The sequence below is a fragment of the Serinus canaria genome, chromosome 3 (assembly GCF_022539315.1).
Source record: "Serinus canaria isolate serCan28SL12 chromosome 3, serCan2020, whole genome shotgun sequence".
NCBI classification, from domain to species: Eukaryota; Metazoa; Chordata; class Aves; order Passeriformes; family Fringillidae; genus Serinus; species Serinus canaria.
Window position 1 is genome coordinate 28,146,374 of NC_066316.1, and position 14,272 is coordinate 28,160,645.

At 36.3% G+C, this 14,272-nt stretch overlaps 1 protein-coding gene across 3 annotated transcripts in view; it reads right to left on the bottom strand.

Moving 5' to 3' along the window:
• The window catches only part of BABAM2 (BRISC and BRCA1 A complex member 2), a 163,261-nt gene that overhangs the window by 136,990 nt on the left and 11,999 nt on the right, over positions 1 to 14,272 (bottom strand). For all 3 annotated transcript variants that reach the window (XM_030236357.2, XM_030236359.2, XM_030236358.2), the window contains exon 3: positions 5,168 to 5,244. In XM_030236357.2, the coding sequence (XP_030092217.1) occupies positions 5,168 to 5,244 (77 nt within the window). The remainder of the gene's footprint in view (positions 1 to 5,167; positions 5,245 to 14,272) is intronic.

Below are 14,272 nucleotides of genomic sequence, written 5' to 3' on the forward strand. Positions count from 1 at the left end.
TAGGTACACTCATTAGATAAGCAAACAGGTTACTGAGAGAAAAAGATTTATTACTCCTGCCACCTAAAGCAAGACTCAGCCAAACTTCAGAAAACATATTGCCTGGAAAAATCTTTGGTAAGTTGCATGACCCTAAAAAAAGACATTTATCACACAGGTAAGTATAACACCTTAGTATAATCTGAATTACAGCAAACAGGAAGTCCTTCCTGTAAGAGCCTCAACCTAAATACAGCCTTTGTAAAATAACCTAATGGTGCAAAAAACACTAACACATGCATTGCAACAACATACTTATGAGAATCTTAAATTTCACAGCAGCTTCAAAAATCATTTTTACAGTTGTTTATTGGCAAAATAACCAAGTGTTTAGCAAATTACTTGGCAAAGCGACCTTTAAAGGGGCAATAAGGTCAGGCTGTTCTCTACATTTATCTTTTTGTTTGTTCTTAATTACTTCCTTGAAATTGAAATCCACAAGAAGACTGGATAAAATTACTGAAAGAGTTCCATCACAGGAATAAAAACAGACAAAATGTTGTACCACGTATTATGGGCAATATTCTTAGACTGGTTAGGCATCAAGACTGATTTCCTCCTTTAAGGCACATAACCAAAAAGAGTAATAAACCAACCAACAAAAATCAGAAGCAAAAATTTAAAAACTAAGCTCCAGATGAGACAAAAGAAACATTCTTCAGGATCAAGGAAACCAATATGGTGGCAGTAGAACCCAGAGTCATAATCCACGCACATAAAAGCAGTGAAAATCAGACAGAAGATGAAAATACTAGAGTTCAAGAGGCCGCAGAGAACAGTAGCATTGCAAGGGCAACGCATTGTTTAATCACTGTGAAATTCCAGATGACAGCACTCAAGGTCAGAGAGGGAAGGAGGCATCAGTGCCTGAAAAAGAAAATGTGAAGAGCAGAAGCAAAAAAAAAAAAAAAAGGTCAGATTCCCTAGCAAGCAGCAATGAAAGCTTGAGTGAAAAAGAAAAGCCAAACCCAAGATATTCCAAGGATTTCTGGAAAAAAATCGTGATTTGATTCTAAATGGCATGTTTTAATTATAAAGACTATTGCAGCTTATAACTCTGCTTATTCTGACAATTTCTGCTAATATCTGCATTGATGTTTTATCAACTAAGACTAAAACATCTGCAAGAGTTATGGAACACTTCACTTCAAAATACACAAATACTTCATCAAAAAGGATACTGAACTTTTCTAAGCAGATACTGTGGTCCAGTTAGCAATAAAGGATACCTCTGCATACTACCCAAAGGAAGCTTTATTCTAGAAACACAGATTCAATCTCTTACAGGGTATTACAGGGTATTAATTTCAGTCTTCCTGAAATTAAAACTCCAATTAAGAACTATGAAAAACTCAAATACAGAGAAAAGCATGGAGTTTCATGCAACAACATTGAGTACTGGAGGAACTAATAAAAACAATATAGTCATCTCGCATTTCAAATGACAGTCAAGGAAGATGAGGCTCAAGTTTTCTAAATATTCCCACCATGAAAACAAACACAAAAAAAAAATTTCCTTACAGAAGAAAATACAATAAAAGTGCCTCCTTGAAAGCATGACTTGAAGTGCGATGGAAGACAATTAGTGTGACAAACTAGTTTATCTTGAACACTGGCATTGTATTTTCTCCAGTATAAAATTCTGGGTATCTCCAAGGTCCCTGGCTGGAGCTGAGTAACTCTTCAGTGTAACATTCCAGCAGCTCTGCATACATGCAAAAGTAAGGTGAATGTGACATCTTGAATGTGACATCTTGTTGGCCCATTACACAGCCAACAAGTCACTCTGAAGTTGCAACATGTTTGCTCCTACCGAAGTTTACAACACAATTATTGTACACTACAGGTAGTTAGCCTTGCCTGCAAGTACACGTTCTCCTTTTTTGAGAAGCTGTGAACTTTCTGGTCTTTTGGAAAACAGGATTGCATTGTGCAGTTACACTTCCCTAAAGCTGCACACCAACAGTTTCCAGCACACTGGCATTGCTACCAGGGTGCCTGTGCAGTGGCAGCGGTTATGATTGATGATATGCAAAGACCTAATCTGTTGCAAAGAGGATGTAAGACAAACCACAAAGGAACTACACACTTCAGCCTCTATTTGGTACCACATCTGAACCCATACACTGGAGATCCTGAACGCGTTCAGCCAATCTTTTTATTCTGACAGATTTCGCAATTTTCCTTTGCAGAAATATTCTGCCCTTGAAAGATAACATATCTAGCAACAGCCTACAATAAAGTATCTAAACATCTCCGTTTGCACACTATGGCTGTCTTCCCCTGCCATCATTACAGATCTAAACACAAAATTATTAAAGCTTTCTTGAATCTGTTCACATCGCTATTTATTCCACATGCTGTGAGACTTAATGATTCACAGCATTTTCAAATATGTAACACTGAAATGTGGAGGATTATTACTACTTGAATTCACAGCTATTATTAGACACCTCTGAAAAAGATACACTTGTTTACAGCATTTTCAGTAGTCTTTGTTAAAATACATAACATGCTCTGTACGTTTTTTCATTTAATTGTGTATATGATATAAAAAAAGGTAAGAACACTGGAGAAAAAAAACCCCAGATTTCTTGATACTGAAGTTTAATGCATATTCCATAATCATATTTCTAGGTACTTTAACTGGACTACTGTAATTTAATATATGAATATGGTCTTTATGTCTGTGCACTTGCATATGGGCATTTTAGTCTATCCATTTTCCTTTATGAATCAGGAACAGCTTCAGCCTCTACTTGAAATAAGATTTACATCTCTCAGAATGTACAAACACAGCCCTGTATAAGATAAGATGGTCCCATAGAACATGATAACACTCTATAAAGCATGCCATTCAGTGAAACATATTTTGACTTGATCATAGTCATCAAACAAGACTGAAGTGGAATCTACTACAAATTATAAAACACATCAAGATTCAACAGGTTAAGTTTATTACACACTTTAACAATTTTTAAAATAAAAGTTCTACCTGGGAGGGCAGTTGGCTTCATACAATACAGCTATTACTCACAAGACTTCTGAACAAATGCAGAACCACTTCTTTTGTCTTAAAATAATTACTAGCTAGGACTTAAATCTTCCAATTTTATTCTGTGAAAAAAAGTAATTGGTAATCCTCTTGAGCCATATTTTAATACATTTAGAAAAGTCAAAATAGCTATAGTAGGCTGATACATGAGCCTGGATTCTCTCTTGAATACCTAAGTAAGCTTCCAGATCTACTTATGGGAAAGACAACGTCCCTTACAGGTGCCAAATGGAAGCCTTAATGTACTTCTAGAACATAAGGAGCTTAATTGTGTTGGTTTCTGTTCATAAAGGATAAGGACTTCCAGTGCATGACATATTGTAAAAAAAAACAACCAAAGAAAAAAAAAACTGCAGAAGGAATACAATAAAATTCTTAATACATAAAATGTCTTGGAGAGCTAAAGCATATGTATGGTGCAGTCTAAATACTATCGAAGCAGTGTTTTAAATGCTTACCCTTTCTGTTCACACCAAGTACCTGCTCCTCCAGACAGCACTTTTTCACAGACTCACAGGATAGCCAGGACTGCACAGCACCAGTGGAGACTGCCTAATCTAATCCCTCAGCTCAGAGCAGGGCAAACAGGGGAGATTGTTCAGGGTCATGCCCAGCTGGGTTCTGAACAGCCCAAAGATGGAGATACACAAACTACACAAGCTCTGAGCACAATCTGTTCTACTTTTTGACTACTCTTGCAAAAGAGTTTTTATCATGTTTGAGTGGAATTTTCTACATTTCAATTTGTGACCATTTCCTTTCAGTGACCATCACTGAGAAGAGCCAGGCTTCTTCATTTATCCCCATCAGGTATTTATAAACATTGGTGAGATTTGTCCTGAGCCTTCCTTTCTTAACAAGCCCCAGCTATTTTGGCCTCTCCTCAAACAAAAAATCCTCCAGTTCTTGATCATTTTTGTAGTCTTTTGCCGTACTCGTTGCAGTACGTCTGTTGTCATCTTATTGCAGGGGCTCCATACTGTTATCTCCTTACCACAAAAGTTTCACACCTTCTTGGGGTTTCTCGTGAGCAGCTCTTCAGAGAACTGACTCTTCCTTCTTCACAAAGCAGCCAACTGACTCCAATTCCCTTCTCAACCAGCCAACCCACTCTTTTATAGCACTCTTCTTCTCATTGGGTACAGCAGTGGCCTGTTAAGTCAGGCCTGTTCCTAATCTTTGATCACTGGCCCAGCTGCAACTCCTTAGGGGTAAGATTACTTTCTGCACTATCTTTATTTTCACATATTCTATCCCCCTACATATGTCCATGTTGCTCTGGTAATAGGCAGACCAGAACTGGATTTGGCACTCTAGGCATGGCTTTACCAGAGTTGTCCTAAAACTAAAAATGCCAAGCCTTCAATTTTACTTTATCTGAAATTCTTCATCCTCTCTCATTTTTCAGTTGTTAGAAATAAAAACAACACAATCATTTTTCAGCAGCTCAAGTGTTTAGAAAATGTTACCTTCTAAAAATATACAAAAGTAAATTTTATTTTTAACCTTTTAAAAAAAACCACAAACTAAGACAAAGAGAACAAGAGTGGGCAAATGAAGTAGTTGTCTACAGGTTCTCTACACATAAAGATGATTTAACAATACCACTAAATCAGAGAAATCAAATTCACATTTTTCTGATCTGGTCAATGATACCAGTCATTCTTTAAAGATACCTAATAAAATGGCAGACTAACATCTTTTATTGAAGCTTAATAAAGAATTATTCCTAAAAGAAACACAAAGAAATAACACAAAATATATTCAACTTATTAATTAATCTAAAAATGGTCATGAGATTATCTTAGTCATAACATTTTATTAGAAATACCAGGTTGTGACTTTTGGCTTTTAGAACTCATTTTTCAAAACTGTAGTCTCACAGAAGCCTTTAAACTTATCTTAAATATTACATGTTCCTGATGGTTGCATGTTCTTGGAACTGAAGCATTAGGAGAAAACAAAGACATGTATCTCAAAACTCACAAAGTTAGACAGACACACTGGAAAATTAGTGGGACATGGAACACTGAAAAAAAAGCCAAAATGCAGCTGCAAGATTTTTTAACTTACATTTGAGTGTTTCTCCTGCATAAGGGATATGTAGTTTAAAACGATCGCAGCTGGGTCCAGGGGTCAAGGATGTACAGCTAAAAATGAAGATAAGAGAAGAAAGAATGTGCTAAGCAGTTACAGATGGTAGCAAACACTAACATTATTCTACAGGATACAAATGACTAATAGCAAGGATATTGTGACTACTAGAAATACTCATCCTTATGATTCTGAGAAAGAAGAAAAAGTGGGAAAGATGCAGGAGGCCCAATCTCTTTTGATCAGCAGTTCTTACCGTAGCATGAGAAATGTTAGGATTTGTGCCAACTCTCTCCCATATTAAAAAGAAAACATACATGCAAAATGCTCTGGTTTGAATGTATAATCAGAATGCTCTCAATTAGTCAGTCAAACCCATCAAGTTCTCCACTTTGTATACAATTTTGCAAGTCACAACTCTGTATGTCACAGTAACGGCGTTACCTGCTCCCTATCCCTGCCACCCATATAACTGGGATCAATCTTAATTTTAAGCCACTAACATTTATTAATTTTTTACCTACTGTAACAATAAAGGTTTTCCTTGTGGAAAAGTCTCACAGTAGCCTTCAAGAGGGCAAGTTGCAGAATCAGCTACCTGAGGCTATAACAACTGAGCATGTTATTTTTTTTGGTCTGTGACTCTCCTGCTTATCTGGAGCACTGGAACAGCAGCCAGGCCTCATGGTGGCAAGTTATGACTTCATTAATAGAAAAGTCACTGGAAAACTGTTTAGTGCTTGGGCCAGAGATGATCAACTTTTTCATAGCTTTGAAGTCACAGACCAAAATTATTGCAAATAAAAAAAATCTCAAAATTTCAGCTGCAAAAGATGAAACAGGGACATACATTGTTTCACTGGGAGGAATGTGGGACTGCTGGGCATTTGATGAGTACCAGGAGCAAAAACACTGGAAGCCCTTAGAAGTTCATTGCTTTATGGTTTTAGGGATCTTGATAGCCCTGAATCTTCTTTCCAGCCTAACATTAATGGGAACTGTTCATAGCCTCAGCACAATTGTTGCAAGCCACCTAAAAATCAAAACCATCCTCATCAATTCTAGAAAAATCAGTAAGTGATTAGAAGGGTAGACAAAGGTAAAATAACTTGACTAAACCTACATATAAGATCACTGGTAGAGCTCTAATACACACCACTGACAATATATTGAAACAAACCCCATATTTACTGGGTTATACACACAGATAAAAGCAGTAAGATGGGTAGCCCAGAAAAGTGTCTAAAATTCTGATCCCACCTTGTCAGAAACAACATCCTAACTCCTGCAGCTCTATCTCTCCCACTACACAAGAGGCATCAGGGCAAATGGAACAATCTTAATTTTCACTCACATACTCCAAACGGTTCAGAGGGCCATTTCTCTCAGGTCCTGGCTCTACATCTCCTCCCCTCTTTGCACTTGCAAGTTATGGAAAGCATATGCACTAACTTCAGACTGTTGATATTCAGTGAGCTACACTTACTTCAGTCAAATTTGTGCCTGCATGTAGCTTCCTCAAAAAGAAGCAACCATGAAACTACAGATCAATTAACTTAAAGAGAGTTTCCACAAAAATACTAGAAAACATAAGCAAACCACGTACGTGCAGCTAGAATCTAAGGCAGATAAAATTAAGAGCCACATGCAGTTAACAGTCTACACTGATTCAGCAAGAATACACCATATTTTTTCAGTATTACTACAGAAACTAGATAGCTGTCCTTTCAAATCAAAAGGAAGAAACACATCTATCTTCTCCTGTCTTTGCCTTAGAAAGGTTTTTGCAACATCTTGTGAGAGTATCATGAGAAGCAATCTAGAAAGACATAATTTAGATATAAATTATCTACTATCAGGTTTGTGCAGACTTGAATGGAAAGCAAGTTTCAAAAAAGGATTAGTTTACATCTTGCTTCATCCAGGAAGAATGACCTGACTCGGTTTTCTGCTGCTGGAATAATATTTCACATTTTATTGAAAGACTGATGATGGAAAAGAAATGATGCTTTGTGAGAGCTGCTGATGATGCAAATATGAAAGGGAATACAGCATGTTAGACAAAAGGACCAAAGCTGAAATATGTTTTGATTTAATGGTTGCACTATTTATCTTTAAATTTCATCTAGGTAGGGCTTATTGATAAAAAATGAGCATCACCAGCCTCATTGGGAGTAAAATCAACTTAAGAATACAAAATACTGGATCCCTAGTACCACAGAAACAAGAGAATATAATCATTTTCCAATATGCACTTTTTAAATAGGTGAGAACAGCAAAATGGGAGTGTCCACTGTTAGGGCATTTTAATGGCTGTGGATGAATTTAACAGCTATAGAGACATTATTAGCTACTTCCAAATAATTTCTATGGCTTACAACAGATATAAGGCCAATTCTAGGAAGCATACAAAAAAAAAGTTCACCATAAAAAACCTTTTTCAAGTTCTAAAATATCTCTGCAACATCATTTAATATTTAATGAAAACTTCTTTCAAAGTATCACAGGTCACAGTCTGAGACATTTCTCAAATACCATCAAAATTACACTGTTAGCTTTTCAACAGACACAAAAATTTCTGATCCTGCAAATACCCTACAATCTATTCTTTTAGCACAATGGGCCATTTGGAAATACTTACGGAAAGTATAATATTCTTTAACATTAAAATAAAGGCTGTATTTAATGGTAAATGTCCCTAAAAGCAATACTAAGTGCTTTTCCTATATTATTATACTGTACTAGAGATGTTTTTAATTTTATTGGTCTAGAAATGATAGAAAGTGACAGTATTAACATTTTTTTCCCCAAAATTGCTCTGGCTGGGCTGCTCAAGAGACTTCAATAACTGCAATAGGCTGAGCAACCAAGCAGAAATATTATATACATCCATTTGAAAGGAGGCAGTTTCTTTTTAGAATAAACAGCAAAAGAACAAAACTCCTAAGGCAAATCAAAACTTTGGTACATGTAGGAGCCTTATGTGTGGCCTCATTTCAACAGAAAACCCCAAGTAATGGCCTGACTATGGACATTATCTCTTGCTTGAATTTCCTTAACACACAGAACCTCTCAAAATTAGATACACATCTACCCCTGAAACACGACCTCTGTCTTCTCCAAGATGTAAGACTTTTGTTTTTTGGAAGTGTGATCCTTTTCCTTAATGTGGTCTACACAAAAGTAACACTTAATAATGACTTGTAACTAAGTCTTTTAAAGATTATTTGTTGTCCTTTCTTTACAGGGAATTCACATATACAACAATAATACCTGGTGTTGAAAATTAATGTCCTAAGCTGGGTCTATCTTATGATATATGGGTGTGCTACCTCCCTCTTTATTAATGAAAAATATTACATTGGTTTGCATTTATTTATCTAAGTAATATCAATATTTTACATAAGAAAGCCACTGAAGCTGCAATGAATGCTCTGATGCTCAGAGCAGTGATACATCTTAGTCTTCACAAGATGATTAATGCTATACCATAAGATCTCCCACAATGGTTTCCCTACTAAAATATCAAAGAATCATCAACTTTAAAAGTCTCAGGAACCAAGAAATATCATTAAATTTATTGCTTAAAATCATATTGCCCTATTCAAAGGGGGTGTGCTCATATTTATGGTTGGAAATTGGTAGCAACTACAGCTGAATACTGCTTGTTCCCTTTCACAGCGGATTTTGGCTAAGTTCCTTGAGCAGATACAGCAGATTAAACTCAAACTGAGATACATTACATCCTTATGAAGTAACTATTCCAAGTAGGAGACAAGTAGAACATTCCTTCATTGAGTGTTTGATGCACCTTACAGATTGGCTGTGACTATTGGGAAAAGGTTTCTTTCACAGTTAATACAACACATGTAAAGTAAACCCGTTCTTATTCAAAGACACTGTCAGCACCAGATACTTAGTTACAAGTGTTCTCAATTCTTTTCCAGTCACAGAAGGAAATAAAAAAGATTATCCAAACAAAACAACAACAATAATAATAACAATACAAACCAGGAAAGTCACTCAGTTTTTCTGCTTGGAATAAGGCCTCAGTCTATAACAACAGGTATAGTACAATGTATTTTTCTGCTAAATGGATCAGAGTATCCTAAAAGCCTTTCAGAATGCAGTTCCATTTGAGTTTAACAGCAAGGTTTCCTCTTATACCAGTGTATTTGTGATTGACTATTTTGTTGAATTGACACAACTTCTGTTTTGTTTAAGCTAAACCCCCCCCTCCACCCCATTTTGATATTTTACAGGATTGAAGACACTCTCATAACCCTAGATTTCAAAACCATCTCCCATCAACTAGTTTTCTAAAACCATCACTTGAAAGCACTCCCAAGAGAAGCAGTTTAAAATTATTTGGACTCCGGTAAGTTCTTATCCAAAATTATGTTCTGTGACAAGTGGAGGGATTGCAATGAAACAAAAGCACCAGTGTTTATCACCTTAATCATTAAAGTCAGGAGATGGATGGCTATTCTATTCAAAGACTTTTAAAAAAAACACAAAACCCCAAACCCATCAGACCTCTCTCCAAACCCACCAATTTATATCCCAAAATTCCAGTCAGAGGCTTGTTTTTTATGCCACTCCTAAAATCTCCTGCTTAGAGCCATATAAAACTACAACAAACATTCAGAACTGCCAACAGAAGTCCAATAGCTCTACAGGAAAATGAGTAATCCTCTTTTTATTTCTTCTTTTTTAAATTTGTGGTATAGGTGTAAGACCAAATAGTCATGTAAGATTTATCTGATGACTATCATTTTTACTGATTAAAAAGTATGCAATGCATTTAGTCATTCTTCCTTCACAGATCACACAGCTTTACTGCCTTTACTATCAGAAGACAAATCATCAGTGAATTTTACTGTACAACAGCAAAGTCAAATTAGACTAAGAATTTTAGCCTCCATAATTTCAGGAACTTAATATTGCCACTGCCGAACCTGAATAGTCAGAGATGCAAAAGCTTCCTTAATCTCATGATGCTTAGGCTGCTACACTCGCTGTTCTTGAGGATCAGTACTTCATTGGAAAACAGACAACTGGCTTTTGTTCACCAGACTCTTGGTGTAAAAGCCAAAAAAGCTTCACATTTTGTTAGAGACACCTCAATGGAGAACACAGGTAAAAACCAACACACACACACAAATAATAAGCTACACCACAAAGTTCTGACCACTGGCTGTATTCCCAACCCCTCCCACCATACTTATGCTTCTAACTGCTCCTGTATGTGCTGTATAAAGATACTGTTTTGGGAGAAGGAGTTACTTTCACAATACAAGAGGCTAAGAATGAATATTAGTTTAGGAATGATGAGACACAGTTCAATCAGAGTTCCAGAGGCTGAAGGTTTTGCCAGCAAGAGTCGAATGCAGTTCAGAGGCAAAGATACGTTGTTTGTTTGTTACCAATAAGAGGCAGCAAACTCAAAATTCCACCGAAAACTCTTCCATGGCATTTGCTAAGAAAAGCACCTCAATGTTCAAATCTAGCAGAACAGCCTTTGTCAATGCCTTCAGATTTTTATTTCCTCCAATTTTTGTCGATGGAAATCTGCTCCAGTCACAGTGCTTAATCCCATTTAATTAAGATTTAATTGCAGAACTCACAACAGATGGGTATGCCATGTACAGAGGCATTAGGAATAATTAAAGTTTGTGGAGGATGGAGGTGAATAAAAGGAAGGCCAGCAGGTGACAGGTTTTCCGCAAGATCAGGAAACAGAAAAATGGTGAAAATCACATTTTAGAGCACTGACACTGATGACCAAACCCTGTATCAGGCAGTAGCTCCCTGCAGCATTGCACAAAGCTTTACAGGCTCCTACACAGTATTTAGAGTATTAATCAGCTGCTCCTGAAAACAAACAGATCCAAGTAAAATTATGTCAACCAGGCAAAACTTGAAATGGGAGAGATGGGCTAGTCAACCAAATTCCACCTTCGGTTTCCCTTCATATATAGACATATGTACTATGCATACTAGAGAGAGAGAGAGAGAGAGAGAGAGATTTGCTCTTAAAAGATTCACAGCATTGCTTCTGGGAAATAAAAACACAGTTACTATTATTAAATCACTACTAAAATGCATCTCTGAATTAAAATATTAAAATCTGAAAGTCGACAGTTAATCATTCAAAAAACTTCCCAGTAGATTAACCCACTGTTGTCAGAAAAATCATTTGTACCCTATCCAGTTTCTTCAAACTTAGTATGAAATTAAACTATAGACAAAGACTACTTCTGGCACTGGAATAATGATTATGATGTTGTTTTTGAATCCTGATAGAATAGGTGGCATTCCGTAATTGCAGTGGTATTTCAAGCCACAGTTATCATCTGGGAAATTCCAAAGTGTCTCCAGATATGTCAACAATCTTCAATAAAACCTTCATCTACTGTAAATGCTGATTTTCCTTTACATACATTTATGTTTTCTTGTAAGAAGTTCATCGCACTAACTGGAACTTTTAGAGAGCAATGGCATGTGAGCCAAAACATACATACTGGTAAAACAACCCCTCACACTTCCCTTCTGCACCTATAGGAAGATTTGTATTTTTTAAAGGTAAGTTCAAATAACTATTTAAAATCAATTCAGCTGCCAGCTTCCACTAGAAACACTATATAAAGTATCTTATGCCTATCTTAGTAAAACAAATATAGCACTTGTCTATCTTAGTAAAACAAATACAGCACTTGTATATTAACAGAAAACATAGATTTTCTTAATCTATGTCATAGATTTTCTTAACATGAGTGAGGGTTTGCCAAAGCAGATGTTGCAGGTGGAGAGAGCTCTGGGACTTCTAGAACTACAGATCTTCAGAGCTGCCTGAGTCTTGTGGCAGCAGTTCTGCAGTCGCCCAAACACGGCTGCCTCTGCTGGAGGGAGATGTCCAGCCAAGCCTCCCTGAGGGAAACAGAAGAAACACACCTATACATTTACATCTTGAAATCCTCTCAGAGAACTCCTACATTTAATTAAAACACACACAAACTTCTCATGATTCTGGTATTTTTTTAGCACCAAACTCCCTGTTCATTTAGCTTAGTAAGGCTGGGCTTAGAACAGCTCTTTTCCAGCCACCATAACAGGACAGGTTGGAAGTCAAGTACCACATCTACTGTACTTGCAAGAGAACTTGAAAGAAAAGCTCTGAAACTATCTCAGAACTTTCCATTCATAAAATCTCTGAAGTTTAGGGTGGGAGATCATTATTACTGGGTCTCAGGTGTAAAATGCTTCACATTTCTTTATTTTATATTAAGAAAAATAATTAAGCATTGACAAAGTTTTCAACAAAACAAATTTTACAAACATGCTTTAGAAATGTTGATAATCAAACTGATTTCCTTTGTAAGCAAGATCTTTATACTCTGGTAATTGCATGTAATTCTTTTAAAGACTACACATGGCACACACACGCCTCAAAAGAATGAAATAGAAACAGAAAATGGAAATTTTAATGAGGGAATGATCAAAAATTGAACACTAATAAAGACAATTGCGATAGGACAACACTAATAACATATACTATAGTATAGTATGTTTAGGTAAATAAACTAGTGAATTTGCAGGATCATAAACTGTCACATGTTCACACAAGGAAAAGGCACTCTTTCATTATATTGGAAGACCAGCTGTACCCCAAATTCTTGGAACTCATAAGCAAATTTTTAGTGAAGCGTATGAGGGAGTGGCAGATGCATCCTTTGGATTTACTTCATCTCCCTTTCCTCCTGACAGATTCAAACCATGTTTCAGATTTTCACAGCTGCCATTCAATTATTATTTTGCAATGAGCTACAACCTAATAACATGTCACATGTTTTATTTCTACTGTTCACTAAAGTGAACTCCATTTCTGGAGAAAGAAAAATAGAATCAGACAGGGAACGATTTTACTTTTAGCTTACTGTAAAAGAGAACCATTCTTCACCAAGTATGAAATTACAGTCAACCACCTGGAGTTTCATATCCTTTCAGTGTTCACAGAAAAAGCATACTCATACAGCACATCACAAAAGCTGAGCTATTATAAACATCAGCTTTAATAAGCTACATAGCATTGCTCAATATTGGCTGAAGTTGCCATAAAGACTCCCTATCCATTTTCTAAGTAATTTATTTCATTTTATTGGAAAATGCAGTGAATTGGTATCAGGGAAAAAACCTCAAGGACTAAAATCATAGCCTATATTTATATATTTTCCCCCTTTAACAAATGAAATAAACAATAAATGGGTCACATCCCTGCCCAGGATAGAGGGGTTGGAACTATATGATCTTCAAGGTCCCTTCCAACACAAATCATTCCATGATTCTATGGATATTAGGTGGGATCCAGTGATCCTATGTCTTCTCCATTTCCTTTTCAAAGTTTTCTTCTAATTGCAGAGTTTTAGATCCTTTTGGCCACAGATGCCTATATTAATTGATTTCCTAATTTATAGACTTTCAGGAGAAATTTAAGTTAATGCAACAATTAATTCAGTTCTTTGAATATGAAAGTTAGGTCAAGCAAGGATCACCACATTTAGAACATAAATCCATAATTTGTAGTCACACACATATTCAAAAGGGCAACTTCAGGGCAAGCATATTTATACAAAATATTACAAGACTGGAGACACAGCACAAAGCCTATGAAAAGACAGCACCTGAATAAAAAAAATCAATAGTTCTCCTATTTCTAGCATTATTGTAGATCAATTACAACAATAAAGATATGTAGTAGACTAAAAAGATCAAAAGGCAAAGGAAATTCTCAGGTAAAATTACAACAGACCACCCCATGGAACTGCACCTGCAGAAAGCAAGCTCCACATTACTGCATGTTACATCTTCTCTGGAAGTCTCATTCTACGACCCCTTAGCTCACCTTTTCTTTCTCTAACTTCTCATTCTCACATTAATTCTCACAGTTCACAGCCACCTCAGCAGTGCTAATACTATTTTCAAGATGACACCATAAAGCATAAGATTTCTCCCTATGGTCCCATCTAACTATACCTAAAGAAAGGAGTTCCATGACATTTCTCTTGATGACAGTCAGAAAAATCC